This window comes from Neoarius graeffei, chromosome 12, assembly GCF_027579695.1.
Source record: "Neoarius graeffei isolate fNeoGra1 chromosome 12, fNeoGra1.pri, whole genome shotgun sequence".
NCBI lineage: Eukaryota > Metazoa > Chordata > Actinopteri > Siluriformes > Ariidae > Neoarius > Neoarius graeffei.
The window spans coordinates 66,916,490-66,937,766 of NC_083580.1; the positions used below are offsets into that span (position 1 = coordinate 66,916,490).

At 41.5% G+C, this 21,277-nt stretch overlaps 1 protein-coding gene across 4 annotated transcripts in view; it reads left to right on the forward strand.

Annotated features, from left to right (window-relative positions):
* The first annotated feature begins 1,013 nt into the window (after positions 1-1,013).
* The window catches only part of cxxc5a (CXXC finger protein 5a), a 50,363-nt gene continuing 30,099 nt past the window's right edge, over positions 1,014-21,277 (forward strand). For 2 of the 4 annotated variants that reach the window (XM_060935187.1, XM_060935191.1), the window contains exons 1-2: positions 1,014-1,290; positions 19,608-20,707. In XM_060935187.1, coding sequence (XP_060791170.1) covers positions 19,853-20,707 — 855 coding nt within the window. In that variant the 5' untranslated portion in view covers positions 1,014-1,290; positions 19,608-19,852. Of the gene's footprint in view, positions 1,295-1,406; positions 1,572-19,607; positions 20,708-21,277 lie in introns of those variants that run through there. The other 2 variants (XM_060935189.1, XM_060935190.1) reach the window with 2 other exon arrangements.

The window sequence follows — 21,277 nt, forward strand, 5'->3', positions numbered from 1 at the left end:
GTTCTACAGGGTCGCAGGCAAGCTGGAGCCTATCCCATAGACACAGACCACCATTCACACCTACGGTCAATTTAGAGTCATCAGTTAACCTAACCTGCATGTCTTTGGACTGTGGGGGAAACCGGAGCACCCGGAGGAAACCCACGCGGACACGGGGAGAACATGCAAACCCCGCACAGAAAGGCCCTCGCCAGCCACGGGGCTCGAACCCGGACCTTCTTGCTGTGAGGCGACAGCGCTAACCACTACACCACCGTGCCACCCCTTAATAATAATAATAATAATAATAATAATAATAATAATATTGCATGCTTTTGAACTAAACAAATGAAACTTGCTAGAAGGGAATAGAACACGTTTTTATTCCATGGAAAAAGTGTCCTGCATGTATAATAATTTTATGTGTATATATAGCTGATAAAATATTGCTGATTTAAAATCATCATTAAAATATATTACGTATTATGTATCATGTATTATTCTTCATTATTTTGTTTTGTCCAGAAAAACAAGCCAATCCAAAACAATCCGCAAAACAAGGCGCTTTAATAGCGCCCCCGGTAACCACGTGCATCTGTGTTTGACATTGTTTCACTGTAAACATGAATGTGTTCAAAGAAAGTTGAGTCTTAAAGAGGTATGAGGACATATCAACTTTTGCTCATAGAGCAGTAAAAGCCCATCGGCTGTGGAACTGCAATGGCAGGAGAAAGACACTGCTGCTGATCAGGCGCATCTCAAACAATAGCGCGCAAAGCTGTGAACCGACAACCTTGCGGTTCGAAAAAAAAGGGAAAAAAAACCTGCTGGAAGTTTAACCTCTCATGATTCGATTCATAAATAAAAGCGGGGTTTATTTTCAGAAATCGTGACGGGTTTATACGGGGCTTTTTTCCCCCCTTCACTCCCTTTTCCGCCCTCGCGGATCTCATCGCGTGGGAAAGAAAGTCCAGTTCGGTTTTTCCGTCAAGCTCCAAAAATCTATGAAATGTGTTTGCATGCTCGTCTCCGCGAGCGGGGATGTAGAGGTGGGATTGCGAGAGTGGAGAGGTTCGAGAGCCCACGCGTTCAGGCGTCCAGGAAAAGTGCGTTTGGCCGTGATTCGCCGCCCGGTTCGGCGCGCTCTCGTCTGGCTCAGGGGCTCCGCGCTTTCCGGGAGCGCACAGGGAAGCTTTTGGCTGCTTTCGGTTTTGACGTGGATCGGAGCCGGAGCGCTCGGACGGACACTCGGATCCCTCCCCTCTGTTCTGCTCTGCTCTGCTCAGATCAGCTCTGCTCGAAGCCGCCTTGGTAGGTGCGAATAAAAAAAAAAAAAGAAAGAAAGAAAGAGAGAAAGAAAGAGAGAGGACGGGGACGCGTTTACGCATAAATATGCAGATTTATGGAAGGGGCGGGAGGAGTACAGGGGATCATAGTTTGGTGAAGTCTCAAAAGTTGGCGTGTCATCTTTGCTTGATGATCAACTGGTCTGGGGGAGAGGAACGAGAATGGTTCCACCGTGCGCTCGCGCTCGCGCCGCTCTGCACCGTCCGCCGGCACTGCGCTTTCACACCGCCGAGTCCAGACAAAAGGTATTTTTGTGCCGCTTGCTTTTCCTGTCACTCGGATCCGCTTGCCATCCTGCCTCGCTGCGCGTCAAAGTCATTTCCTCCACGCTTCTTGGGTATGAGATCATTACAGAACGTTTAAAATCCCGCGTATGGCATGGTATGGTATGGTATGTTTTTTTTTTAAAAAATGTATTAAATTATCGCGAGGTTTGAATTGCAGCCTGGATTATGTTCCAGATGAGGACCCGGTGCGTTCTTGCCGTGTGTCACCCACCGTTCTGATGAAATATGTGGCAGCGGAACGGCATGGATGAACCCTGCGTATAGCCAGGTGGGCTTGGGCTCTGGGGTGGATGTGATGGTGATGTGCTGCTTTATGGCAGAGGAACTTTATGGCAGCGGAGCGCACCTGTGCTGGGAATGAAACCTATAACCGACTGTGCAGCTGAGCCGTTCCGACTAATTACGCAGTGGGCTTAAGCGCAAAGGAAACGTGTTGCTGTGTGTGTGTGTGTTGGAGTTGAGGATGTGTGGTGATGTGACTGTATTGTTCGCCTCTCATCTCTCCATCTCTCCATCACTCATTCAACTTTGGTCATTACTGGACAAGTTTGCATTTTTTCCCCCCTCCCCAACTTGAGATTTACACTGAATGGTGAAAGTGCAGATGTTGCTGACGTCTGATTCTGAAAGCGCGTCAGTGTCTCCTTAACATCTGTGTGTGTGTGCGAAACTGAGTGTGAGGGAGTGGGGGGGGGGGGCTGGGGAGGTGTGTGTGTGTGCGTGTGTGAAATTGAGAGCGTGAGGGAGTGAGAGAAGGGGGGCATGAGTGTGTGTGTGTGCGTGACCACTCGTCTTTAGGGGAGTGATGCGTTAGATTCCGCATTACCTGGACTAATAAGCATCTGCCTGCGTGACGTCTCGAGGCAACCTCAAGTAGATTTTTTTTTCCCTCCTACTTGTGCTGTCAGCCTCCCAGGCGAGAGGGCGTCTCAACACTCTTCTTCCATTATTGTTTTGGTCATTTTATTCTGCAAGTGTGGCCTATTTATTTATTTATTTATTTATTTATCATCTCACTTACACTATAGCAAACACACTAACACATTGCACGTCATTAAACATAGACTAGAAATCAAGAAATTGATGCAACAGCCCAAAACAAGAATACACACTCAAATCATCCTGCTATTGATTTCTGGCTCAAGCTGGAGATGTTGGGATTAATGTGGCGCGTGTACGTGGATGGCATGGGGCGTGCAGTGGGGCTGGTTTGGATGGAACGACTCTCCTGCAGAGGAAGACCAATTACTGACACACACACACACACACACACACACACACACACACACACACACACACACACACACACACACACACCTCCAGGGAGGAAGCGTGAGCTGTGGTTACGATCAGTTTCTTCCGACGGGATCAGTGTAGTGCTGAAAAGCTGCTACAGTAAACAAGGGAAATGTTTCTGCGGAAGTGCGTCGGCTGCTTTTTATAGGCGCATACACATGTTGTAAGCATGTAACAAGTCCGTTTATAAGGCTATAACCTGAGTTATTACACACAACATGTGTGCAACATATACGGTAGATGAAAGAACTGTCAGGTTTTATAACGAATGAGTACAGCAGCTATTACACTGACACAGTATCATTTCTTTCGTATATTTTCTTTCCAGTTGATTATTCATCAGTTCAACAGAGAACGTTTATTAAAGACAAAATTAGTTCATTTTTTTAAATAACTGCGTAGACAGTTACCAAAGTGTCCTTATAACTTTTAAAGCACTGGGGACGTTGGTGACATGTTCCCACACTTTTCTGATTAAAAAAAAAGTCTAAAACTCTTTTATGCCATGGCTCACAGCATACACTTATCCAAACACTTTCTAGAATTCAGCTGAGCCCTGTTCATTTTCTTCGCTTCACACATCTCTCCTATGATCAAATTCTCACTTTCTGTCAGGTTTTTTTTTTTTTCCCTAGAACTTGGACCACACATGGTGATTATTATGTCATGGTGTACTTTGTTTTTCCTTCTAACAGGCTTCCAGTGAAGACATGATAGAGGTGATGCAAACCATAGCAAGTCAACTTTTAAAGACTTTGTAACAAACATCATTCCATGGAAGTATTTTAAACGCTTGTGAGGATTTAATTAGAATGGAAGCCTGTCTCTTTAGTGAAAGGTACTTAATACAGATGTAGCTTAAGATTGAGTTCTACCGGTAATTGATCAGACTGTGTGGGGTTTTTTTTTTTTTTGCCTCATCATCATTCTTGTCCCAAGCCCTTTTACAAAGCTGACAGTTTTACAGAACTTTATCTGTTTCGCAGTTTATACTTGAAGGTTTTGTTGGACACAGCTTAATTGGGTTTGGCCTAAAGGGGTTATGACATAATGACCTGCTACCTGAGCACCTTAACCCACGTCACCTGGTTTGACAAATATACGCATGGCATGCTTAGGTTAATATTTACACATATTATATGATAATACATATAATATAAGAATATTATAGAGCATATATCCTTCTAGTTTTATTTAACCCCTTCACACCTAGTTTCTTTTAGACCCAAATAATGGTGAAAGTCATTTATTTCACCCTCAAATATGATCTTTTTGACATTCACACTTGTCTTTGAAACATAGTATGGTAAAACTGGATTCCCAATGGCTTCCCAATGGCGTCTAACTAGAAATCAATGAATTTTCTGTCAATATTTTATATTAAAATTAACAGTTTCATGGCCATTACAATGGATGCTGAATCTGAGGCCTTTAATATTAATTATTCTATTTTATTTAATTCATTCACATAATAAAAATGCACGGTGTTGTTTCAGTGCTAGAACAATAGTCCTAGTTGTTAAATTTACTCCCCTTGTGGCTGTTATCTCTCTCTAATTTAACGACATCAATTAAATTAATGGTTAATTAATGTTAAGTAATGTTAGTGAACTAACCAACAAGATCAATTCTATACGTATTATAAAAGTATATAATAACTAGATAGAAACCATGACTAAAGTCACAGTAATTTGCGTTAGCTGACCTTTGTCAATTGAAGGTCAAGGAAAAGTTGTGCCCTGCTGCTCTGAATAAAATGAAAAAAAAAAACTGATTGAAAAAATCATGAAACTTGACAGAGTTGTAAGTGATTGAAAAAAAAGCCTGTTTGTCATGGTTCATTCTGATTTGGTGATCCTGATCAGCACCAAAAGTCATACAGTAGCAATGTAATTCAGCCCAGAGGTATTCTTCATGTGAAATTTGGTGATGATTGGTTGAAAAGTGAGGGAGAAATAGTGTCTTAAAAAAATGTTAGGATACTACTACTACTACTACTACTACTACTAATAATAATAATGTAATACTTTATTAGTCACTGTGATATGAAGAGACATTATTTACCTAGTGAACATTCAATTACGGCGGCACGGTGGTGTAGTGGTCAGCACTGTTGCCTCACAGCAAGAAGGTTCTGGGTTCGGGCCCAGCGGCCCACGAGGACCTTTCTGTGTGGAGTTTGCATGTTCTTCCTGTGTCTGCGTGGGTTTCCTCCGGTTTCCCCCAAAGACATGCAGGTTAGGCTAATTGGTGGCTCTAAATTGACCATAGATGTGAATAGTTGTTTGTCTCTATGTGTCAGCCCTGCGATGATCTGGCAACTTGTCCAGGGTGTACCCCGCCTCTCACCCATAGTTAGCTGGGATAGGCTCCAGTTTGCCTGCCACCCTGCACAGGATAAGCAGTTACGGATAATGGATGGATGGACATTCAATTAAACATAAATTAACACAATTATTAATAACTTTTTTAATGTTAATAATACCATATTATCCATATAATCTTTCCTGATAGTTTTATTTACAGTACTGTATAATTCAAAGTAGTTAAAGAGGAAGACGTTTTAACTAATGCCATAACTAGGGCTTTGAACCGGTTCAAGGAATGAAAACGAAAACCGGGAACTTTTTCTATTTCACATGGAACAGAAATGAAACCAGAAACTTTATTATTTTTTTATGTTCCGGAACAGAAACGCTTATTAAAAATAATGGTAACCGGTTAATACCGGTTTTTATTTCGTTCCTCAAAGTTTCCGTAGCCTACAAATAAAAAAGTAATTCTTCTCCTGCGCAAGTTTCTATGACCCGCTGGGGTTCACTTCCTGTGTGACGTTCGCTGACTGAATGTAGAGAGCGGGACGGTGGACTACTATCACGTCTCCACATCTTAAATAAGAGGTAAATATTGCAGTCTATCGTTATTCAAAAACGTCAATTTCAAACACGATATCAATATATTTGTCCACGTTAATGAGAGGCTCGCGAACATTAAATAACGTTAACCTCTGTTAGCCTATCAATGCATAGGGCCTGACTAGCCTTTGGTAACACACTAAACGAATTATCTTTCATTTTTGGCACTTTTTCTGTTTGTGTAGATGGGAAGACATACTGAGAATCCAAATCGCCAACATTTGAAATAATAATTGTTTTGAATTATTTCTTGTCTTATTTAATGAAGGTTGTAATAGAATTAGCCTACATTTGGCTTAAGCTGGATGAGACAGAGACATAATTTTATAGCCATTTGTTAAACAGCTGACAGGGAACGTAATTAACTGTTCCGGGAACGAAATTTTTTTGTTCTAACCGGTTCGGGAACGTCTATTTAATGGTCGAACCCAAAACTGGAAACGTTAAAATTCCGTTTCTGTTCGGAACAAACCAATAGGAAAAAAATTCTGGTTCAAAGCCCTGGCCGTAACTAATGCTAGTTAACACTTCCTGTATTTGTTCTCGCTTGATGTTACGTGTAATATTCAGTTAGATTATAAGGCAGAGTGCTTTAAGTAACAAAGCCGTCTGTAAGTACTGATTAATGAGTTATAGAGAACTGCTGTACTCATTATACTGTTGTCTTACACGCTCACATAATCTATAATTCAGTTTGAAGTCCAGAGGCCAGGAACTGGCGTCTTTTTTATCTATATAAAGTAAACAAAATGTAAAACGCCAATATGCAGCCATCAAAAATGTAAAAAGTTCGACACAGGAATAAGAAATAAAGGCTGTAAAAAAAAAACAAACACCAAAGCGCTTTGTCATCTGTCATCATTTCAGCTTTACTAGTGCTGTGGTGAATCATAATGTTGTCACAACGCTGTTATTCATCGTAGAATTACAGCTGTCTGAAGAAAAAAAAAACAGTCTGTTTACTCAGCAACTGAATCCTCAGTATGTCTTCAAAAGGCTGATTTAATTTAGACTGTAAACAGGAAGCTAGGCTAGGACAGTTCCCCAAACTCACCGCTGGAGGTAACACGACACTGAATCAGACCTTCTTTTATTGTGTTTTGCCTCATCATATGATGATAAAACTGAAGTGCAACCAGCTTGTTATGGAGCTTCTGATAACAGGATGTGCTTCTCCATTGTCATTCAACTCACCCTCAAATATGTTTTGACATCCTTATTCGTCTGTTGTTGTTTTTTTTTTTTTGCTAATTATGCCTCTTTTCAAACCCTTTCTGTGTGAAACTCATTCGATTTTTACAAATATTTCTCTTCTAAACGTTCTCTAATTCTATAAATGAATAAAAATATCCCCAAATGATTATTAGTTAACGTGTTAAATCCCTTTAAGTTATGTAGGACTAAATATTCTCCCTGATCACAAGCACACACTGATCATTTTTATTTTTCTGTGCAAAAGTCTTTTCTTTGTCTCTGACCTTTTGCAACCTCTTGCTATGAGTCACATGGTAGTCCACATGACTGCACAGTTAATAACTGCTAAAAGGCATTTATTCAGCTCATGCTGGATTTCTGTACACAGGTGGGCTGAGGAACTGAAGGCCCCGAAAGGCACTGACACTATCACGGATGCTGTACTCTTACTCTGATATTGTGTAGGATGTTGCCTGGTTCACTGATTTAACACTAAATAATATTGGCTCTGATAGGAGATTGTCTATGTGATTTTGAAGACTGGAAAAGCCTTGCCTAATTCAGTCTTAAACTGTCCAGTTTGGGCGAGCCTGTGCCCTGTGTAGCTTCAGATTCCTGTTTTTGGCTGTGGTCTTCTGCTGTTGTGACCTACACTACCGTTCAAAAGTTTGGGGTCACCCAGACAATTTTGTGTTTCCCATGAAAAGTCACACTTTTATTTACCACCATAAGTTGTAAAATGAATAGAAAATATAGTCAAGACATTTTTCTGGCCATTTTGAGCATTTAATCGACCCCACAAATGTGATGCTCCAGAAACTCAATCTGCTCAAAGGAAGGTCAGTTTTATAGCTTCTCTAAAGAGCTCAACTGTTTTCAGCTGTGCTAACATGATTGTACAAGGGTTTTCTAATCATCCATTAGCCTTCTGAGGCAATGAGCAAACACATTGTACCATTAGAACACTGGAGTGAGAGTTGCTGGAAATGGGCCTCTATACACCTATGGAGATATTGCACCAAAAACCAGACATTTGCAGCTAGAATAGTCATTTACCACATTAGCAATGTATAGAGTGGATTTCTGATTAGTTTAAAGTGATCTTCATTGAAAAGAACAGTGCTTTTCTTTCAAAAATAAGGACATTTCAAAGTGACCCCAAACTTTTGAACGGTAGTGTATCCTCGTCAAGATTCAGCCTGCTGTGCATTCTGAGATGCTTTTCTGTTCACCACAGTGCTAAAGAGTGGTTATTTGAGATACTGTAGCATTGCTAGCAGCTCAAACCAGTCTGGCCATTCTCCTCTCATCTCATTATCTCTCTTATCAACAAGGTGATGAGACACACAGAACAGATGCTCACTGGATTTTTTTATTTTTTTTGCACCATTCTGTACAAACTCTAGACACTTCTCAGAAGATCAGCAGTTTCCGAACTACTCAAACTAGCCTATCTGGAACCAACAACCATACCACAAAGTGACTGAGCTCACATTTTTCCCCATTCTGCAGTTTGATATGAACATTAACTGAAGCTCTTGACCTGTATCTACATCATTTGTGTTGCTGCCACATAATTAATACGTCACTGAGGTTGTAAAGACAAGCATTGTTTGAGCAGCAATTATTGCATTCTTAAATACATATACACTCCAACCCAGTGTTGTAACTGAGTCACTAAACCTCGAGTCCGAGTCCAGTTTTGAGTCCCCAGCGTTCAAGTCTAGGTCATTAAAGAAAATTTCGAGTTGAGTCCGAGAACAAGACTCCAACCGCACCATTTGACGGTGGCTGTTATTGCCTTTATGTGAAACCGCCTCTGCTACTGTATTGGACTAATGTTACTGCTCGATTGCCCCATTTTAGTTAACAGGCTACAGATAAAAAGCTTGTTCATCGCTCAGCAAGCCCCGCCCACTATCAACAGGGCAAATAACATGAGAGAGGGTTAACACTAGCTAGTTCATCGCTCAGCAAGCAAGCCCCGCTATCAACAGAGCAATGAACACAGCATGTCATTTACTTCTCTGGGTGGAGTCTTACCAAATGACGATTGAAGTTCGAGGTTGTCCCTGTCGTCTCCTCGATAGTTCTTCTACATATGGAACACATAGCAGCGCATTTTTTTTCCCACTGCACGAGAAGTCTGTATTAGCAAAGCGGACAATCCTAGGGGCGTTCTTTCCAAGCATTTTAGCGCCATTAACGTTAGTTTGTTCTTGAACATGACGTATGAACAGGTGAATGTGCATTCTCTTGCACAAAATTAGTATAAAAATCAATGTAGATATAAATATCATATGCCAAATTATTATGGCATGTTACAAAATATAAAGAAAAAATCTGAGTCCTCGTCTCCAGTTTACGAGTCCAAATGCAGTTCATGCACGAGTCCAAGTCTGAGTCATCAGCGCTCAAGTCCAAGTCAAGTCACGAGTCCTTAAAATTAGGGCATGAGTTGGACTCGAGTCTGAGTTCTGGACTTGAGTACTGCAAGCCTGCTACAGCCCTGCTATAATGACCTCCTTGGGGGATGTCCAAATAGTTTGTTCTACCGAAAAGATCGTAATACTGAAATGGACCCAGTTGTCACACCAAACACTCACTCTTACATAAAACAAGACCAACTGTGTTTAATTTATATTTACGCCTAATTCACTTACATATTTACAAAGGAAAGGAAATAAGTCACACTTGCCATAGTTTGCTTGCCGCATCTTCTTTCTTTTCAGTCCATCATGTTGATTGCAGTTTTGGATGAAGTCATGGAGCTCTTTTACTTTAAAAGGTGAAGTTGAATTTTTTTGGCCTAGCATATTCTTTAGACAAATTTGTTGGTTTCTCACCACGCTTTAGATGGTCCAGGATATAAAATTTGTCTTCGATGGAGAGTATCTTACGTTTACGAGTGTCATGTCATGGAGGCGGATGAAGAAAGAGTGTTTTTGTCAAAACAGGCAGGAAAACCGTTCAAAAATGTAAGACAAAGGCAAGGTCTTGGAACGGGCAATGGTTGAGCGAGGCACAAACAGAACATTAGAGGTAATCACAAAGGCAAAGTCCAAAATACGAAAGCAAGTCAAAACTAGTAAAGCAATACATAGCACAAAGGCTTGGCAATGTGAGACACTAGGTACAGTGTGTATACTTTGAAAAATCTGTGTGTTTAGGGAGTCCTAATAAATGTGTGCTGTGATTGCACTCTAATCCGGAACAGGTTCATGGGAATTAGTCTTAATGGCACTGCGTCTGGACGTGACAATGAGTAACCATGACAGCAATGCTTATGGAGTAAAGACTCGAGTAAAACTGCTTTTAGCTCATAAAATAAAGCTCTTTTAAGGGATTTTTTGAAGTCACTGATTGCCCTTCTCAAGAATTGTTAGCGATCGACACCTAAGCGAGGCTAGTTAAGTCTTTGTTTTATGGCATTAACATGTATTGTTAACCTGACTGTGGACTTGATTACTTATTGTTTGTTTCCTGGAGGAAGAGGAGTGCATGGCTCAGTGATGATTTTTTGAAAACTCCGACTCATTGTCATTAAAGGTTGGGGGCACGAACTTAGTTTGTTATATGTGAAAGTTTGTAGTAAAACAGTTCATTATAGCGGGGTTGCAGTGTATGAAAAAGAGACGATATGACTGACAAAGACGGCATGCGCTCTTTGGAGGCTAATGATAGAGAAAGAAGCTGTTTTGAGAGACACTCTTTCTTTCTCTCTGTCTCTCTCTTGCTCTCTGTGAGAACCAAATCTAAAAGAAGTGTTAATGGACAGAGCAAAATTAAAAAATTACTTGCTGCTGCATGCGGCTGTTAATAACTGACGGATGACAGACAAAGCCAGGACTCTCTAGGCTGCATGTAAGATCTTACCATATGACCTCACTTACTGTATGATATGCATATAGAGTTTAGTATAATATTAAACTCATGGATTAAAGTTTTCCGTCGTGTGACGGATTTCCGTCAACTGAACTCTCCCAAGGCCAAATGTGAGGTCGCTGCTGATCCGAGGAGAATTAAAATGACGGGTGGTTGGGTAGAGATTGGGTTATAACACTGATGTGTTGCAACACCATCAACTATCAGCAGGGTTTATTTAACTTTTTTGTTTTTGAGCCATGCTTTGTGTCGTTCATTTCCTATATGTTTGATCATGTTTAAACGTTCGCTGTCTACGGTGCGGCATTAAAAAAACATGCGCTGTCAAAATTGGCAAAATACATTCCCATGTGCTTGGCGTGCTTGTGTCTGACCATTTCTGTTTTGTGTTAAATTAAATCTTGCCAAAATGACTTAGTTCAAACCTGGACATATAGAAATAGAGCATGTAAAAAAAAAAATAAAAAAATAAACCCCGGAAAGCCCGCTCCTCTGCTTCAGCCAGACTTGAAGACCCGACGGTGCAATGCTTGCAGACTGTCAGAAGTAATTAGACCTAAATTTATAGCTAACAAATCAGCAGACGCCCCAACAATTATTATTTTCGTTAGGCCAATGTGTAAGGTATGTTAGAACCGTGCCTTATAGCCTACGTTATATCACAATTTAAAGGACATTTTGAGGAGTTGTAGGCTGCGAGCGCAATGATGTTCCGACATGTGCTAAACTTTATTCCCTGAAAATCATACACCAGCGTTCAATGCCCCAAACGGTCAAAATGTCTAGAAGACTACGGTTAAATAATAATCATAGCCTACTAAGTTAAATTATGTCAAAACATCTGTTTCTGGCCTATGAAATGATGGAGGAAAATGAGAACGAACGCAAAGTAGATAGCAGCCAACTTCACGCGATCTTTTAGGTAACTTAACACTCGTGTTGGCCACAATATTTCTCTTAATAAAATCTTGAATTGTTTTTGAAGTCGTATTCAACACAAAGTAAGGTCAAATTATAATTTTAATTTTAATGTAAGCGAAGATCCAAACTTTTTTCTATATTGACGTCGAGCATAGAGGAGCATGTCATTCTGCTTTCGGTTTCGGCAGCATGGATGCGCTTTACATGAAAGAAGGCACTGATGTGTCTGCCATCGATAAAGGTGTAAAACAAGTGGAGGTGGGCTTGGCTGTACGAAATAGGTGAAAACGGAAAGCCATTTAGTTCATGGTGCAAAAAACCAGGCGTTTGCATTTGTGTGGTTTGCCACAAAAAAATAATATACGGAAGCAATAGAAAGAAAGTGCAATAAATTGAATATATTAATCCATTAATTAATTGATAATAAAGTTATCAGTTCTAAGTTAATCATTCTCAGAATTTCATCGAAATCCACCCATAACCCCCCCGTAGAATTTCATCGAAATCCACCCATAACCCCCCCGTAGAATTTCATCGAAATCCACCCATAACCCCCCCGTAGAATTTCATCGAAATCCACCCATAACCCCCCCCCCCGTAGAATTTCATCGAAATCCACCCATAACCCCCCACCCCCACCCCCCGTAAATTTTCAGTCAAATATTTTTTTTTTACTTTAATTCATGTATTAAACTACTTTAACTACTGGATATGTTTGATTTTCTTCACTATGTGGAAACAAAATCAGGAAATAATGGCCAAAAATATAGTATAGTGATTCAGTGAACAGTTAGTGTTAGAGTTATATCTAACGCTCACTGTTCACTAAGGTGGTTGATTGCTATTTAATAATTGTCAGCTCTTTAGTAAAAAGACAATGCGTGTCATTTTAGTTTCGATTAGTTTAGCTGTAGTTTCTGAATATTTCTTAGTAGTTATGCTCTAAGGTGAATAACTGATGGATAAACTGAATTCCTTTTTCATATTTCTACTCCCTTTCCCATTTAAAGGAGAACTGAAGGCAAATTTTTTATTATCAAAATTCTATTTCTCTCATTTTATTAAATATCGGAATGCATTTTTGATAGCTATTTTGTCACTGCTATAGCAAGTTATGAGTGTTTGAAATATGCTCTGTAATATATCAGTCCATATGTCAGAGCAATGGCCGTAAACGAGATTCGTTGAGACCTGTGCGAGACATCGTAGGACGGAAGTAAAACGTACAACGGAAATCAAAGTGACCGACATCTGCCGACGTTGTCAAAAGACGCGTGCGCCCTCTTTCGAACGCTGACGTAATCAATCCGGAAGTTTTGTTTGTTTTGATAGCAATCAGGAAAGTTTGAAAAAAGTAGGCAGTAATCGTCATTTAAACTTGTTTTTGTGCAATACTTCATTTTGAAAACAGTTTTCAAAATGGCAGCACTGACACCTGGCTGACACTTCACGTTTCGAAGTCTTGCACAAGTCTCGTGAAGATCACGCGGATAAGCGACGCCTGCTGTGGACCAAACGAACTAAATTCAACACGGCTAAAAACCGAATAGGCCGATAAGTATAATATTTGTTTGCAGTTAGTTGCCAATACGAGTCACGATATAAGGTTACTAAAACCGAAAACGTAATTGAATAACACGTTAATTAAGAAATAAAGCAAGTTTAAAAATTACTTCAGTTCTCCTTTAAGGAAATTAGATTTTCCGGCATGAAAGTTTTATTCATCTCAGTGTCTGCTGTTGTATTCTAAAAGACTATTAGAATATGATAAGGGATTAATGAATGAATATACCTTTTTATAACCAGACACTTTATATACTAACGTTTATATATTTTAGTAATTAAAACTAAAGGTGATGATACACGGGGCAACTTTTTGGGCAGTGTTGCTGGGCAGTGTTGCCGACGGCGGGCAACCAGGTGAGACACAGGGCAACTAATTAGGACAACAGACAATTGGCAACAACCAATCAGATAAGAGCAAATCTGTTGCCAGGGAGACAGACACTGCAAAGATGGACACTGAAACATTTGCAGCTGTCACTTTTGTCTCGGCTTCAGCCTTTATTTCGCTCAAGTTATTTGCTCAAGTTACTTTTGGAACAAAACTGAAGAGATACTCTGGTCAAAAGATAATTTGCCATTATTTTAACATTTATAAGTCAAAATAACCACATTATTCTGTTAATAAAAACACTTTAAATTTCTTTAAAAATGCTACTAGTCTCAATCACTAATAACTGACACATACATCACAAAAACATCATTGTTTAAGGGCGTATTCACACCTATGTTGTTTGGTCCGGACCAAACGACCAAACGAACCAAATTTCCCTTGGTCCAGACCTTTTGGGTTGGTCTGAATACAAACCACCGAACTCTGGTCCGGACCAAACAAGCGGACCGAGACCGAGCTGCAAGGTCGGACTCGGTCCGGACCAAAGGAACCCTGGTGCGGACCTTTTGGAGGTGTGAAAGCAGACCGGACCTAATCTGACAGTTTTGCTTTTTTGTACCTCGGGAGCTTCCGTCGTTTGTCGAGCATTATGGGAAACAGAGTCTTGACACTCCACCGCAAAGTGCAAACACTGCTTCGGTTGTCAAGGGAACCTTACAACAGTCGTTCAGTCATTCAGACCAGTGGTAGGCTAGACTACAGAGTACAAAAAATGAGTAGGGGGCAAACGTGGGCCGAGGAAGAAACGCGTACCCTTGTGGATATATGGGCAGATGTCCACATATCTGAGCTTTTGGAGAGAACACACAAAAATGCCGACGTGTTTGCTGTATTCAGTGAGAAAATGAAGGAGAAGGGGTTCACGCGCTCCCCAGAACAATGTCGGCTAAAAGTGAAGAAACTCCGTCAGACCTACATTAAAATCAGGGACATTCTTTCAAAAAGTGGCAGCACTAGCGACGCAAAAAAGAAATTCATCTATTACGATGGATAAGGCGAATATCCCGACACATACCTCCTCTGTCTTGCGTGAAGAGCCAGAACTGTCACAACATGATGTGCGCTCATCAGCGCTATCCTCCGTAGCCGCCTTGCCCTTTGAAGTCGTCGTTGATAAATTACTTGTACAACAGCATAGTAATCGCACAATTGTGAAAACAGTAAAAACTGGAAAAAACGTATAGCTTTGATGACATTAAAAAGAATAACAGCACGGAAAGCCTCCATGACTACTTTTGACCTTAACGCTTTGTGCGCGTGTCGTCTCTGACCAATAGCTGAACGACCTCAGGGCGCGTGGCTTTGTTGACAGATTTTGGTCCGCTTACTAAAATGTACAGCGTGAAAGCGAACCGCACCAAAATGAAAAAATAAAAAAAACATTTGGTTCGGACCAAAGCAAGTGAACTATCGAACTATCCTGGTCTGAATACACCCTAATTCTCATCTCAGCAAAAAAAGAAAAAAGGACATAGACCAGGAGATGGCTGCTGAGGAGGAAAACGGGGTGACCGAGCTCTTGAAAGGCTTTCTTTCTTTTTTACATCCCGAAGTTTGTACTGTTTCACCCTCGGATTCCACAAGTAGTCATGCTCTGTATGTGAATGAAATCAGACGATAAGTTAGACAATCTCTAGTCCAACTCACAAAAAAAAAATATCATGAGCTGCCCATGACTTTTAACTTGACATGAGAGAGCTAACGTTATCCTTACATAGCTAGCCATGTTATGTTAGCAGAAACCATCACTAATTAGCGAAATCCCATTCAATCTCTATGGAGCAGTGGTTAGCTAACGGCAGTTTACACTTAGCTGAAAAAAATCGATGCCTTAACCGTTTGATGCAAAACATATGCACACCACTTCTAATGCACAACATGGGTCAAAAATGACCCGCATTCATTTTCCAGGTTATTTCATGCTGACTGAGTTTTTCTTTGCTCTATCTTTTGAAATCAATTTATTTTATGATTGAATATTCCAAGTATTCTTTAAATATCTTGTTTTTAATTACCACAAATCATTAATTTAATTTTTTCTTTCCTACTTTATGAACAAAAATACTTTTTATATGACTACACATGGGTCATCCAAGTGTGATTTAAAATTAAATGTCTTAATACTATAATAATAATTTGTTTCAAGTAATTACTTTAGCAGTGAATGGGGCCAGTTATTTATTTATTAACTATGTAGTTAGCTAAGCCAACTACAATAAAATTAGCTAACTAAAGTAGAATACGTCAACAGCTCGGTAGCTAATAGTAATTACTTGTAACTTTCTGACAAGTAATCTACTCACTCTCAAGGGAACCTAAACATAATCCATTTTTTTTTCTAAGGTAATGTTAGAACAATTGAAAAACATTACTGACATGTATTAGATGGGCAAAGGGCGCTGTGCTGAGCTGTGAAATGTCTGACACAAGCACAATTCACAGTTCCCACCAAACGCTGTAGTGAATGCATGCGGGTCGTTTCTGACCCATGTGTGTAAACTTGATGTAGAATTACAAAAGCTGTGCTTGTTCATAACTTAAGAAAGGGAAAATAAAAATGATGATTTGTGCTAAACAAAAACAAGATATTTACTGCATATTTGGAAAAGTAAATGACAAAATGAATTTATTTCAAAAGTATATCATAGAAACACTCAGCCATACATGAAATAACCTGGAAAATGAATGCAGGTTGTTTTTGACCCATGTTGTGCATTAGAAGGGTAGTGATACAAAAAGGGTTTTTATTCAAAAAGTAAGAAAGGAAAAAATAAAATAAGGATGTATGATGATCAAAAACAAGTTAATCGAGGAATACCTTGAATACTGAATGATGGAATTAATTTATTGCAAAGATATAGAAGATAAAAACTCAGCCGGGTCACTTTCGACCCATGTTTTGCATCAAAGGGTTTTAATTACAACCTGAACACATATAAATAGATGTCTGTTGGTTTTCTAAGCATTTGATGAGGTAAATTCACAACTTTGGGTTTACACATAACTTATCGACATAAAAAGGTATAAGTTGTCTCTCTTTTTCTTTGCTCCACTGCCAGAGAAGCCGCCACCTTTGTTGAAAATTTCAGAAGGTCTCAGGTAGTCATGTGATTCACTGCTAGCACTCTGATTGGATGATCTTAAAAAATTGCCCAAAACGATGAAAATTGTTCAGATAGAAATTATGTTGTCCAATCTCAATGGGAAAGTGTCGAAGCACAATTGCCCGGCAACATTGCCCAAAAAGTTGCCCCATGTATCAGCAGTCTAATGCTTTATTTGAATTGATCTTGAGTTAATCTTGAATTGGCCCTGTTGTTGTCTTGTCATCTCGTTTAATAAAGTGTGGTTGGGGTGACAGCATCGAACCCTCATGTTTGGCCCTTAGCTTTGCATCACATCTGTGTAGTTAAAGGATTGACTCATAAGTACAGCTGATGGCCCAAAATCTAATCCCATCCCATCCTTAAAGGGAATGTCATGTTGTTCGAGGCCTGTAAGAAGTGAAAGCTGGCCTATTAACAGTACAATTTAATGCGGTTCCTGACAAAGTTACTAACAAACCAAGATTTGAAATTTTGTAACAAGGCTGACCCAGATAACAGCCATATTCGAGATGATAATTAGAGTTTTGCATGGTTTGGGGGGATGGTTGGTCACTGATGGTGTGTGGCCAATCGTTGGCTCCATGCAACATCCATGCGAGTGGAAGGGATTTTAAACGTGCCATGTTGTTGTTCTCAGCCAGAATGAAACAGAACCCAAAGGCTGCCAGAGATGAGCTAGCAAGGTCTGGGTAAGACGTGATTTTTCTGAAGTTTTGAGCATCCAAATGAAAGTGTTGGCGCACAGAGCGAGTTGAACGGATAAGAAATGTGGCGGTGGGGTTGTGCCATGGACCCGTGAGATCTGTGTGTGATGGGGCTGGCTTGGCAGGCGGGAGGCGAAGCTGCCTGGCTCAGCGTGGCCACTGGTCAGGAACAGAACGAGAGAGAGAGAGAGAGAGAGAGAGCGAGAGATGGACTGGCTGTGGTCCACTGGCGCCACAGACCCCTGAGCTGGGGAGAATGCGGAGGCTGCGCTCCTGCCTTTGAAGCTTTACCTCCCACTAATTCTGGCCTTCCAATTTCCACACGCTGCGTAGACACCCCCACCCGCCTAGCCCTCCCTACCCTTCCCTTTGTTTCCCTTATAAGGCCAGGCTTGGCCATTTCCTCAGCCGGGTTTAACGTGTATGCGTATCTGTGGTCATTGTGCATGGCGGTTACACTGATGAAGAACAATAACAAGTCTTTTTAATGAATGTTTACAATCAAACAGTGGTCAGTATCACCGTTCAAGATCTCTTCAGTTTAAGCCACGTCACAGATGTTATGAACATCTGCAAATAGCTTGTTGCTTGATTAAATTATTGACATCAGATTTGTCACTGTTTCTATGACAACTCTTAGATCAGCTGGTAAGTAGTTCAGTCAGAAATGTGACTGCCTGATCCACAGCGGGCCGATCGCACTGACGGAAATATGGGTAGATGACATACATGACCTCATTAGGGGTGCAGATTCTAACACGATGAAGGAATGCAACAAGCAAGATGTGACGTTTCACGCTGGAGAAGTCATGAAAGACAGTCCTAGTACGTGACTACAGAGATGAAATCATGGCATATGACTTTTAATGCGTTCTAATATGTGTGAATGTGCGTCCGTGAGAACCTGAGAGTAATTTTGGTACCCAGTATTTGAAATGTATATTGATACTGAATTTGGACAGACTTTATTTTTTGAGTTGGTACAAACGACATTAAGTAATTACCTTTGGAGATTGTTGTCAGATATCATAATTTCCACTGTGTAACTGTAATCTTAACCAAAAGTCAAAACTCTCCTTTTGTATGGCTACCTAAAAACATACAGCATAGCTTGGTTCCAATGTTAGTATTGATATCTAGCAAAGGTTAGCAAAGTTTTATTTGTTCACTGTACTTTGTGGCCTGCTTTCCCAAAAGCACTGCAAAAATGTAACACGTGATACTTGCTTCACTACATTGCATTGATCCACACTGCTTTTAAAACCCAGGTTCTGAGTCATGACTTTTAAAACCTGACTTTACCATCCATCCATTATCCATAACCGCTTATCCTGTGCAGGGTCATGGGCAAGCTGGAGCTTATCCCAGCTGACTATGGGCGAGAGGCGGGGTACACACTGGACATGACATATAGAGACAAACAACAATTCATCCTCACACCTACAGTCAATTTAGAGCCCCGAATTAACATAACCTGCATGTTTTTGGACTGTGGGGGAAACCAGAGTACCCCCACGCAAACATGGGGAGAACACACAAACTCCACACAGAGAGGCCCCCATCGGCCACTGCACTCGAACCCAGAAACTTCTTGCTGTGAGGCGACAGTGCTAAGCACTACACCACCATGCCACCCCTGACTTTACCAGTTCTACTCAATACCTTTGTTTAGCTTAACTTAGAATGATGAAGGGATAGCTCATCTCAGAGGCAGAGAGATAGATCTGACTGAAGAGCTGTAGTTCTATGAACCCTCCTATTCAATACTGCCTAACAAATTTAGTCCATCCATTAGGCTAGACTAAGCTAAATGCTGACAATGATTCTAAATAATGGCACTTGATATCTCAGATTGTTTAACAACGTCTTTGGGAAACTGTAAAATTCTTCATATAAAGAAAGTTTTTTGATGGGTCCTCATGATTGGGTATGTTTCTTTCATGCAGCTGAACTATAGATCAACTAATATTTGTTTTCTTTTTCTTCCTCTCTCACTCTATCCTTCTTTGTGGTAGTTTACTGGTTGCCAGTGGGAAGATGACGGCTGAGGTCTAAAACTGGTTCTGCGGTGCCAGGGCCTGCCTGCCATTGGCTGGCCAGTTTGTCAAAGAGGAGGCTCCACCCTCATCTGGGTATCCAGTGGACTGAAAGTACTGCCTGGCTCCTCCCTTGCCCATCCCCTGTCCCCTCCCCAACCCCACCCCCTATCCGCCCACGTACACACATACACACACACACACTCACACCCTGGGGCTGGACCATGTCTGGCGGACGGCCGGAGGGCAGCCGGACACCTGAGGCCCAGGAAAAGGACAAAGATAAGGACAAGGAACAGGAGCAGCACAGCTGCAGGGAGGACAGCCCTATCGTTGAGCGCCGCAACCGCAGCGGCATCATTAGCGAGCCCCTCAGCAAAAGTCTGAAAAGGTCTCGCACTCTTTCCCAATACACCGCTGCTTGCCCGCAAAACACCAACGGACTGACCCATAATGGCCAGGCCAAGGGGAAGGTCCAGCCTGGCCAGCACAATCAACAACAGCAGCAGCAGCAGCATCCGTCGTCTACGGCTTCGGCCCTGGTGCCTGCCAAAGCGGACCGGAGTCTGGAACAGGCGCTTGAAGGACACAATGGCCTACTACACTTTGCCCAGGCAGCAGCGCTGCTTAAGCGAGCAGGCATGGAGCACATGTTGCTGCCTGGGGGCATGGGTGCAGGGGCGGGAGTGGGTGGAGTGGGCACTGAAGCAGGGTCAGGTGACCTGGAGGGTGCATCAGCAGGCGACAACGTGGGGGGCCACACGGACTTCCCGTATGGCATAGGTGGTGGCTTTCCCTTCAACCCGGCTGGGCTTTTCATCATGACACCGGCCGGTGTGTTCCTTGCCGACAGTGCCCTGCACATGGCTGGCCTGGCTGAGTATCCAGCGCACAGTGAGCTGGCTTCCGCCATCAGTGCCGGCAAAAAGAAGCGTAAACGCTGTGGTATGTGTGCGCCCTGCCGGCGCAGGATCAACTGTGAGCAATGCAGCAGTTGCCGCAACCGCAAGACGGGTCACCAGATCTGCAAGTTTCGCAAGTGTGAGGAGCTAAAGAAGAAACCATCCGCTGCACTGGAGGTAAGACCAAAAATATTACTTTCCCTTGGTGGCGGTAGGGAATTTTTTTCGTTTGCATCTTCTCAGAAGTAGTTTGTATTCTTCTCTTTATGGTATTTTTGGAGCATAAAACAGATGAAGACTGACCATTCGGTGAAATTTGCTACATACCAAGGTAATCATGGTAGTGTATCCATATTGTGAATACTTATATTTGGTTTATGTTGCTGATATTTCGTGTTGCAATGGGTTCTAACAGACAGCACATTCACGTTTTTTGAGGTAATTGAACTGCGCAGGGAGCCCATTCCTTTCTTGGAGGTCCAGATTGGTGGGGTTAAAGAGGCAGGTGATGAGGCTTTGGGGTGGCAGGTGGCAGTGGCAGGATTGGGGGAGTGGGTGGAAGGACAGACATGCACCATGGGGACTTCTCTAATCTGTCCACCCACTGTGCTTCACGTCTCTCTCCACACAGCCTGCCTCACTGACACTGCAGGCTGCAGAGCTTTTGATAGACTTCTTCAGTTTACAAATAAACCCAGATCCATTTCAGGTTATGGGAATGATAAATGTAGAAGTGTGTGAAAAGTA